This window comes from Lytechinus variegatus, chromosome 15, assembly GCF_018143015.1.
Source record: "Lytechinus variegatus isolate NC3 chromosome 15, Lvar_3.0, whole genome shotgun sequence".
NCBI lineage: Eukaryota > Metazoa > Echinodermata > Echinoidea > Temnopleuroida > Toxopneustidae > Lytechinus > Lytechinus variegatus.
The window spans coordinates 24,951,888-24,963,517 of record NC_054754.1 but is presented as its reverse complement, the minus strand read 5'-3'; the positions used below and the strand labels follow the sequence as shown (position 1 = coordinate 24,963,517).

Below are 11,630 nucleotides of genomic sequence, written 5' to 3'. Positions count from 1 at the left end.
GTATCATAACCTGTAATACAAAGATACAGGTTTGGAAAGTATGTATAATTCACAAAATTGCAACAAAAAAGTGATGATTTATATCAAAACAATACCAGACAGCATCAGAGTTGTATATGCCTAAACTGGTCAACTGAGAGCAAAGCACAAATAAAGAGTATTTTTGCAGTTTCTGATATTCAATCAAATCTTTTCCAAGGATTTTTCTTTGAAAATTTATTTGTCTCGAAAAATCATTTTCTTTATAATCTATAAGAAAATATGGAATAGCTATGCTTGGTGTGAATCACTGGAAATTAATCCACAGACACTAAAGAAGCATTGTTGTTTTGAAAATCCTGTACTGCAGTCATTAAAGAGATTTGGCACATTTTAAGTAAAATTAATATTTCAAATGTAAAGCTAGAACTTACAGGCCATAATGTAACCAGGATGTATCATTTCCCCAACACATGTGGCTTATAGAACATGGGTTGAATTAACTATATTTTATACTGGGAAAAGTCAAAATGAATAACTGTCAACTGTGCATGTGTTGAATCTCATTAGCACATACATAATTAACAAAGTGGGAACAAGTATCAAAATGAAATTATGGCCAAAACATGTGTGAATTATTGCTCTTATGTCAAATTTCTCCCAGGCCAAACAGATTCACGATATAACACCCCAAAATATTAAATTTGGGGAAAAGATTACTGAGCATGGTGACTGTCTCTATTGATAAAGGGCCATTCAAAGTGAACGCACCTCTCATATTGCTTAAAAGTGCACTTGGGTGTTGATGAAATATTTATCAAGAATTTCTTCTCTTTAAGAATGAGATATGGCTATCATAATACCATTGTAGTAACAGAACATAATAGGTATCATACTAGACACACAAAATGTGTAGGCACAACAACCACTTATTGTAGAAACTGAATCATATTCTAGAATCCATGATTTAGATGATAATTCAGGATTTCAAACTCATTGAAATATTACTCTCATATGTAAAGGTGTAAAATTCTTATTGCGTTTTCGTTCCCATTCAAAATACCTTAGTCTTTTGTTATATGCATACAAATTAATAATCCTTGGTTTACTAAACTAAAAATATATCAACTAGATTTTGAGCAACAAAGGAGTATAATGTTTATCAAACTTCAGCCTACATTAAACTTGGACGCTATAATGATGTCATATTACAAAAATAGATTCATGAAAACCTATTTGAATACCAAATCATTTTCTTTTATATGAAATAATACTGTATTGCTATACTACTAGTATATAATATTAGAAATTCTATAATCTTATTTTAAAGAATCTGCTTTCTTATTTACACAAATAAGGACCAACACTTTGAGTTGTTATAAATCTCAGATTGTATGTAAAGTTTATCAAACTAAATTCAAATGCACTTTTGTTAATCCCATCTACATTAAAAAAATCTATGCAATTTAACTCTGAACATCAAGAGCATTTCATGCACTTTAATTTCACATTCATATTTATGATAATGTATATAATTGCATGGGGGGGCAATGTCATATCTCAAATTTTATGGGAAATCCTTTTGATTTTAAATACAAATCAATCTATTAATTGATATCCTGTTAAATCCTATCTCTATATTTTGAGAATCGTCTATTGAACATATATACTATGTTTAAATGGAACTCAATCAAAGGAAATTGTCATCAGCATCCTTTTTTCATATTAGCTCTTCATGCCCCCCCCCCCCTTCTAACTTCAAATCTTGGCACTGCCACAGCCAAAGCTGTAGCTTTTCAAGCCATAATTGTAGTTTTACATTACATGATGAGCTAAAAAAAAGGGGGGGGGAAGCTTTCCACAAAGACCACAGGTCTAATTATCTAAGATAAATATTGTTTTTCACCTCATTGATGGTTTTCGAAATTAGGATTTTCCTGTGATATAAAACCTAAAAATCAATTATTTATCTCCAAAATAAAAAAAATGATAGACTGTACTTCAATGTATTATCAAAATAGATATTCACCCTGTTAAATGTTGTAATATCTCCCTACCTGGTGGATGATTCATAAAGCTGTTCATAAGTTGAGAGCGAGTTTAAGAACTGGTGAACCTTTCTTACATGCTAAATAATCATCAATGGACATTTAACGGTGAATATCATTTACCTCAATAAAGGATCACTAGTCATACTTAAAGTCACTCTTAACTTACGGCCCCCTGGGGTGTTCCATGAAGGAGTTCATTAAGTAACAAGCAATTTCATGAATGACTGGAATACAAAAAAAAGAACTAAGCTGAAGGCTCAATCAATTTGAATACAAACATTTATGTGAGAAACATAAAGGTGACACAAAATGTGACACTTTACAGGCAGGTGGCTGCTATACACAGAAGGCCACTAACACAGGTTTGACTGTATGTTAAAAATCAACAAAAAACATTTGGCTCATAATCTGGCTCTTCATATTCCAATCACTTATAGTCATGCATAATCTTATGAAAGCATTTATGAAACAGTCCCCTTGTAGGTAACATACAAAGTGGATTAGCTGGATTAAGACTAACAGTGGTCATGTCTGATCTCCACTAATCTCTACATGCTGCTCTGCCTCTGGCTGGTCACTTGAAGAGTCACCTTCAATTTTAGTCACTGTATTTTTATCACCTTGGTCACAAGAAACTGTTGAAACAATTATTTCATTGTCAATTTTCTCTTCACGTTTATCAGAATTTTCATTTGCCTTTTCATCAGTTTGCTCAGCACTTTTTGAATGAGTCGTGATGTCAGGTGCAGCTGGGGAATCAAGTTTGTCAGAGGAACTTCCTGAAGAAACGATGGACTGTTCCAGTTGATTGGACATGCTCCCTGAGTTATTGCTGGATATATGGGCTGTTCCATTGTCCTTTGAGGGGTGATTAGTAACCTCTTGCTGGTGAGAGACTGTTATTGGCACTGGTGAGGTAGGCGGCGTTTCATCCGGAATCTCAAACTCGTCAAGATTTTCAACTTCAAGTTTGCTGACAAGCTCTTCGAGCTTGCGTGCTTTGCGGAGTTCGTTCTCGTGGATAATGGTGCATAGATGTTCTGTGAGGGCCTCCTTCATTTCAGAAGCTTTATGAAGATGGATCTTGGCTGCTACGAACTCTGCCTCAGCTTTTTGATAACGACGCCTGCAAAACATGAAAACAAGACAAAACCTTGGAAAGTGTCCATTTCATGTTTCTCAATCATGTTAACCATGTTAATGCAAGAAATTTGTCATTTCATTTAACTGCTTAACATCAAACATTTCTACACACTGTGAGATTTTCTTTTGCTGGTTCAAAATTTCAACAACCAATATAGCCATTGACAAACATGGAAGTAAACAAAAGAAATCATTAATATAATGTTTTGTGAACATGGTGAATGAACGAAATATTCATCCCCTTCCCTCCTAGCCATTTCCAACACCTCCCTAAGATACTCACTGAGCATTGTTGAAATCACTGCTCGTTTCCTCTATCTTGTCTCGGAGTATGCTCACATCATTGCCGAGTCGTGATTCAATATTTCCTCCCCTTCCCTCCTCCTACCCCCCCCTCACGCCTCCCTATCATATCCACTGAGCACTGTTCAAATTTCTGCTTGCTACCTCTATCTTGTCTCAGGGTATGCTCACATCTTTGTTGAGTAGTGATTCAATATCCCCTCCCCTTCCCTCCTACCCCCTCACACCTCCCTCACTATACTCACTAAGCATCATTGAAATCTCTGCTTGCTTCCTCTATCTTGTCTCGGAGCATGCTCACATCATTGCTCAGTAGGGATTCTATCTCCCCTCCCCTTCCCTCCTCCTACCCCCCTCACCCCCCCCCCCTCACTATACTCACTGAGCATCATTGAAATCTCTGCTTGCTTCCTCTATCTTGTCTCGGAGTATGCTCACATCATTGCTGAGTAGTGATTCTATCTCCCCTCCCCTTCCCTCCTCCTACCCCCCCCCCCTCACCCCTCCATATCATACTCACTGAGCATCATTGAAATCTCTGCTCGTTTCCTTTATCTTTTCTCGGAGTATGCTCACATCATTGCTGAGTAGATTCAATCTCCCCTCCCCTTCCCGCCTCCTACCCCCCCCCCTCACCCCTCCCTACCATACTCACTGAGCATCATTGAAATCTCTGCTTGCTTCCTCTATCTTGTCTCGGAGTATGCTCACATCATTGCTCAGTAGGGATTCTATCTCCCCTCCCCTTCCCTCCTACCCCCCTCCCCCTCCCTACCATACTCACTGAGCATCATTGAAATATCTGCTTGCTTCCTCTATCTTGTCTCGGAGTATGCTCACATCATTGCTGAGTTGATTCAATCTCCCCTCCCCTTCCCGCCTCCTACCCCCCCCCCACTATACTCACTGAGTATCATTGAAATATCTGCTCGTTTCTTCTATCTTGTCTCAGAGTATGTTAACATCATTGCTGAGTAATGATTCTATCTCCCCTCCCTTTCCGTCTTACCCCCCCCCACCCCCCCCCCCCCTAATGTCTACAGTGGAGACTCATACTCACTGAGCATCATTGAAATCTCTGCTTGCTTCCTCTATCTTGTCTCGGAGTATGCTAACATCACTGCTTAGTAATGATTCTATCTTAGCTAGTTCCTTCTGAATATATAACAATCTCTTGGCTTCTGCCTGGGTTTTCTTCTTTCTAGAAATATAAATAAAAAAATAGTTTTCATTCAAAAGCTTGTTCACCAAACTGTCCCTTATGCCAGAGATCCCAGCATGGTAAAAACTAACACTTAGATCAAAGAGAAATAGATGGAGTCTTGACTGCACCCAAATTTTCACAAAACTTGGGTGTAAAATGGTAATGCTATTAACAAATTTGCTGAATTCCATAACACAGTTAAATGCACATCCTGTTTGTTTACAAATGGCAGAGAAGATGTCACACACTTTCTATTTTTTATTGTAATATGAAATATTTAATTATTTGAAGATTAGAAAACAAGGAAGCTCTTGATTAAATAATAAGTTGCAATAATAATGGCTATTTCACATGTTTATTAAAGCCAAACCATGTTAATATGAGAGACAGACAGGCTAATCAAAGATGGAAAATGCAAACATTTAAGCATTCTGCATCAAGACAGCCAACCAAAAATATCCTAGTATCATTCCCAAACCACACCCAATGCATGACTTTTCAGGCTGAAACTGGGTGGAGCTTAAGACTCTGCAAAACTGTTAGTTTGGAATATACACTTCCAAATGTTTTGAATTCTTGCATGTATTAAGTACCCAACTTCATAAACATATGAATGTATTGCGAATTACTTTGCCCAAACAATATAAAGCCTGTCACAAGCAAGGCCATAACTAACAAGGCCCATTACCAACCAGGTGGTTATTTAGCCCAACAATTCGAGGTGGGGCATTGACCTCTCCCATTCAATTATAACCCATGACCAAGCAATCACAAACTCAATCATCCCAGGGGCTTAAACGTAATAGCACCCTCTTTATAATATTTTAATCCACTCTCTTCCATCTAACTATTTTACAAAAAAATTATGATCTGCTACAGTAGGATAAATTACAAAAGCAGTAATGAGTGCAATTTTGTCAGAACCATGTGTGATTTTTTTTAAGACTTACCTGTCTGCTATTGCTCTAGCCAAAAGGTTTTTCTTCTTGGCATTCTCTTCCTCCATCTTTTTTTGCTTCTTCTGAAACTCCTCAAGTTTAGAAATCTCTCTCCTGCAGGATTAAGTAAAACACAAGAGAAAATTATCAGTAAAGCAGCAAAGAGTGCACGATTACAATATGAAAAGACAAACAGAATGAGAGGTATAATACCTGTTTGCTATTTGGTACATAATTATTTTGATATGAATATTCAGTAATGAATCAGTGTGTTATTAGTCAAGTGTATACATATTACACGACTACACTGCTTAGAATGTTGCATTATGGGTAATGAACTGGTCAGATCCGAGTAGTTGAGGACTTGGGCTAAGGCTACTGGTTCGTACACTCTTTAAAGGCAACGAACCAGAGCAACAGAAAAAATCATCAGCTCAAATCCTTTAATAATTTTATAGCACGTCCACTTTCATAAAGACTTCGTATAATAACAAATGCACAATATCTATTACCAGTTTGTTATCAGCTTAACAAACTTAACGATTTGGGCAGATTTAAAATGTTATTACATATCTGTTATCATAACAAGCTTTGTTGGAACAGAATGCACGATTATGCTCATATATACGAAACAGAAATGATGTTCTTTCGAATTGTCATGACTGAGTAAATATTGAGTATGATATTGTTTATTTGTTCAATAAAACATACACACATTACAAAATAAAGAAATACTGATTTCATTTTCATACTGATCACATCACAAATAAACATATGTGCCTTGAAAAGAATTAGATTACCTCTGAACATTCCCATTTCCCATTACAGATCATATAGTCACTGTAATTTGAGACAAAATTTAAGAATAATTTCCATTGCTATGTCACAATATACATATATAGCAAGATCAGTGTACAATATGCAGAGCTCTAATATTAATACTATTTATGAATGACCTCTACAGAGGCAATCCAGCCCTAACATTATGCTCTCACAGATGGAAAGGAATTTTTTTTTCAAATGCTTGGAACCACTGCTAGTAATAGCAGAATTTCAAGGGTACAAAAGCAAGCTGAGGTGAAAGCATGTATAGGCATTCACCTTCATCATCTTGGTTTAATGCAAACCCTTAGGCAATTCCCTTTTCGATACTCACTCATGTCCTTCCTCTTCATCTAAAATCTTGACCTTCTCCGCCTCCTCTTCCTTGGGAGATTCCATGGACTCCTTCTTGCTGTCATCCTCAAGCCGTCTATGATCCACCACTTCTCCCCCTTGGCGCATCATTCTGTCTGTCTTCAGCCTTGTCTTGAGGTGGGGGAGGGGCTTTCCTTCTCGCTGGAGGAGGTCGTCTTTGGGTTGGCTCATTAAGTTCACTCCAGACGCTGTGCTCTGCAGAGGAGACAGGTTTCCCTCGGCTACCCTGTGGCTTTGGTCTGGAGAGCATTTGGTCTGGACTGACAGGAGTTTGGCGCTATAAAAAAGATATTGTTTTTCTCTGGTCACAACTACTGAGAGACATGTTTTAACATATTATTAATGATAGTAACAGTAATAAGAACATTCAACATTTATATATCTAGCGCCATTACAAATGTTTATAAATACTGCATACATTACCATTATATACCATAACCCTTGTTTTAGCATGGCTAGCCTTATCAGGTGCTCCAGCCTCCAAGGAATTTTTCCATACCACATATTCCCCTGCCCTTTGATTGAACTGGCTTTGACCCGAGGGAAAGGAAAGAATATTGTCACTTCCGGTTGACTTTGTCCAGTTATCTTCCTCCAGATCTTCCTCTGCTGCTCTAATTATGCTGACCTTGACCCAGCTGTAAAACTTACCATAGCCTGGGATGGCACCGGTTCTTCCTCTACCCCTGCTTAGTCTAGATCTTCCCCTGCCCCTCTAATTGTGTTTGCTAAAACTTACCACATCTTGGGATGGCCCAGGTCTTTCTCTACCCCTGGTTACTGTAGATTTTTTCCTGCCCCTTTAATTGTGTTGACCTTGACCCAGCTATAAAACTTACCACAGCCTCGGATGGCCCTGGTCTTCCCCTACTCCTAATTACTGTAGCGGCACAGCTTTGCAAGACGGCCGGTGGCCGCCCACCGTCTTGCGCTGCCCACGTACAAAAAAAAGACGGGAGTCAAAGAATGACAAGTTCGATGAAGTTAAGTTGTGTATCAGGTTTTATTCTAAATCAAAGTCAAATTACATGCTGGATAATAATATACGTCGCATCTTTGGGCTGGAAGACCGACGACAGACAAAAATTAAGCCGACATGGCCTACGGCGGCAAAACAAATCAGGAACGAAAAAACTGCCCCTTGTCGACTAAACACTCCCTTTTTATCCCCTTTTTGGTCAAACACCGCGTGGCGAAAAAAGCCTTTCCCCAAGTCGACCCTATCACTTTTGGTGTAATGCGCGAAATTAATCCGCCTATATGTAAGTGTATAAAACGGAACTTAATTATTGTGTACTCCGATTCCAAATTCAAGTTCCTCGGCTTTCCATTATTCTTCCAACTTACGTAACTCTCTTGACCACTCCCCCAACTGCTCTCTCGGTCAATTAATCCTCTTTTGCGACTCTTGTCACTTCAGCCACTCCCACTCACAGCTCACTTCCACCAAGGAATTACCAGCACTCCTTGCTTCCACACCTGTTCACATCCTCTCTCTCTCCCCCCTCTAATCACTGAAGAATGCAAGCGAGCCGAAGAACATGAATAAGAAGCAAAGTAGTAAATAACTGAAGTTCCAATGGACTTCTATTAGTCCTGAACGCCTACATGTAGCAACCCAGTCAGTTTGCCCTCTTTCACTTCCACATTCCAATCGCTAGCCTGGCCCAGAAAAACTAGCAAACGAAATCAACACCTTTAAGGAATGTAAACAATGGAAGAAGGCGAACAAACTTCTTTACCCAAACAAACAAATCTCTATTTTCCATCCCGCTATATTACTCCAGATCAACCCCGCCCCTATAATGTTTACTTTGACCTAGCCATTAAACTTACCACAGCCTGGATGGCCCTGGTCTTCCTCTACCCCTGATTACTCCAGATCAACCCCGCCCCTCTAATTAATGTTTACTTTGACCCAGCTATTCAACTTACCACAGCCTGGGATGGCCCTGGTCTTCCTCTACCCCTGATTACTCCAGATCTTCCCCTGCCCCTCTGGTTGTGCTGACCTCGACCTGAAGGAAAAAACAATGAAGTTGAAAGAGGATTGTCACTTTTAAACTGGCCACGCAGTGAAAACTAGGTATAGAGCATTTTCCTAGCTATGATTTTTAAGTCCCTGAAAAGTAACTTCTTATCCTGTTTTTAATGTTTTGGATACTAATATCTCCAGTGCATTAATACAAGATTCTTTAGCAACTTCAATCTTTTTTATTAATATGCACACATGTTCTGTGGCATTTATACTGCTTAGTCCATTACTCAATAAAGTCATTGATAACAATGAATTAAATTAGACATTATGATGAGGCCATGAGGGAGATGCAAAAGATTAGCAGGATGAGGAAAAACACAATGGCACCTACAAAAATAAAATTCTTTTATTAAAGCAGTATCAATATGAATAATTATTTTCAAAATATCAATAATACAAAATAAAATAACACATCTAATGACAAAGATAAGAAGTATGTACAGTTAAAGATTGTTATACATCTAACAATAAAGAATTATTTGATGAAATTCAATGAGAGATTATACGTACCACCTCTGGCAGGCATTCCTCCCTCATTGGAATTTTGCTGTTTTAAAGCATTTAGCTGTTCATCTGTAAATCCTGTCCATGCCATCTTTATTTAAATTCAACTGCAGAAAAAAAAAATGACTATAACAATATCAGTCATTTCTTAAAAGAGCCACAAAATGCAGCTCTTTTAACATTACACATCAAAATCTCATAATCAAGCATGTGTAGATCAAAACTGAATGAGTAGGCCTAACATAGTCATAGATATGAGGCACATTTTTTTTTCCATTGTATTTAAATTTAAATCAAATATGAAAATAAAATGACTGGCTGCACCTGCTGCTATTAGGCCTTTTTGCAAAAAGAATCATATTGATACTTTTCTTCAATTTTAATTTGAATTTTTGTACATTTAGAAAACAAAAAACAATATCAACTTAAAATTTTGTGGAACATTAAAGAAATCCATGACCAGTTCAAACTTTAAGTCTCCCCCATCCCCCTTTTTATACTTCATACTGGTACGTGCGGGGGGGGGGCACTCATATATATTGGTGGTACAGGGACATGTCGCTCTGATGACCCCCTTTTCAGACCTTATTTTCAGTTCTCTAAATACTCTGAATCGAATAACAAACATTCCATTCATAAGCCACTCCACTCGCAAGACCATTTCTTACACCGCTGGGTATGTATAGACCCCAATAAAATTACCACCTAACTTACGGTTCTAAGTACAATGTTTGTATATTTATAGTTAGACTCTATGGTGGTGTGACCTTAATTCGTGTGTTACCTAATATTGCGCACGGTCGAATATCCCAATATCGAATCAAAATCTTGAAGAACTTATATCACTAACAGAAAATGTGACCCAAAATTACTTAGTTTGGTAATTTTCTTGAAGGTAAGGTCTCAATTTATGGAAATATTAGCAAAACATTGGCATTTTGTTACCTTTTCCGTCCGATCCGAGAAAATCTGAACTTCTCGTCAAGCTTCAAGAAATCGCCAGTTTGCAAGCAGAGGTATCCAAACAAGTATAAGTAAAATGTTATACCAACCAAATTAATGACATTTTAACCTCTATCTTATATATTTATTTTACCTTTGTCTGCTTGATTTATTTTCGAAAGCTTTGCAAAACAATCATGGAATTTTTTAGATCGCGACACCAGCGAAACTCTTGTCTTGGCCAACTTTATAATTCTGCCAATTTAATTTGACTTTCGGATCTTGCCTTCTGTTTGGTATATATGATTTTTATCAATTTTTTGTGAACTCTGATAAATTTTTGATTGAAAATCAACTTCACGATAATTTTTAAAATGTGCGCAAATTTATTCTCACCTCGGCCCAGGCATGATAATTTTTCTGTCAGAACTATTGGTTTTGAGCTAAAATTTCATGATTTTAAAAGATAAGTTTACATTAAGTACCAGATCTAGATGGCATTATCGTGATATAGGTAACCACCATTCACTTCATACAGCAGCGCTTTATTCAGTCGCACGCACGGTTCCCTATTTCCACCTTCGTTTACTTTGTACACAAATGCGCGTACACAAATTTATGAGTGGTTTCCAAAACCACGATTTGGCCATCTAGATAAATGATAATACGGTTACAACGATTAATCTTGATTTAAAAGACTTTCTCTTGAAATAGTTTGCTGGAACTACCAATGCCGGTACCTAACTCAAGTCCAGTCAAGTTCTGTTCGTCGATCGTCTACTTTCATCTCCTTCGCGGTGATCCAACGTAAGAAACATAACGTGGGACTACAGTAACCATGTCAGCAGCAAAATATGCCGAAGTTTGTTTGGAAAAATACTAAATACACTAAAATTATATTATAAAAGCTTCAACTTTACTCGCCATTTTTGAGTGATTTTTTAAATACTTACAACTTCCTTCTCACCATTTCACTCTAAAACAACTGAATTAAATTTGCTGACAGTTCCTTCGAATTGTTGACGTGTCCTCATCGCCATCGGGCTCTTGTCAGTCTTGGCAGCTAGTGAATATTCATGAGCTAACTTTGTACCGGGTAAAGGGGGAGGGGTGGGCAAGATTGAAGTCATAAGGGCGGAAATCTCTCCCAAAAGGTAGGGGGGACAAAGGGCTGGAAATTTTCGACGAAAATTAATTTGATAAGCAAAAAAAAAGGGTTATCATCCCAAAAGTAAGGTCATTTCGACGAAAATAAATTTGACAAGCCCCCCCCCCCAAAAAAAGTTATCATCCCAAAAGTAAGGTATCTCGTCCTAAAATACATGTTTTAT

General features: G+C 37.7%; 1 protein-coding gene across 4 annotated transcripts; it reads right to left on the bottom strand.

The window, feature by feature from the left end:
* Window positions 1–1,975: 1,975 nt before the first annotated feature.
* On the bottom strand, window positions 1,976–11,351 carry LOC121429243 (RAB6-interacting golgin-like). Of its 4 annotated transcripts, none has more exons than XM_041626205.1 (7): window positions 11,253–11,351; window positions 9,364–9,464; window positions 8,751–8,833; window positions 6,775–7,092; window positions 5,631–5,732; window positions 4,537–4,677; window positions 1,978–3,156 (listed from the first exon to the last, which is right to left on the bottom strand). In XM_041626205.1, exons 4-7 carry the CDS (start codon window positions 6,984–6,986, stop codon window positions 2,556–2,558), a joined length of 1,056 nt encoding a protein of 351 aa, XP_041482139.1. In that variant the 5' UTR covers window positions 6,987–7,092; window positions 8,751–8,833; window positions 9,364–9,464; window positions 11,253–11,351; the 3' UTR covers window positions 1,978–2,555. The 4 variants fall into 4 exon arrangements, with proteins under 4 accessions (XP_041482143.1, XP_041482139.1, XP_041482140.1 ...); XM_041626206.1 differs by having other exon boundaries at window positions 11,267–11,351; XM_041626208.1 differs by lacking the exon at window positions 4,537–4,677.
* Window positions 11,352–11,630: the final 279 nt, after the last annotated feature.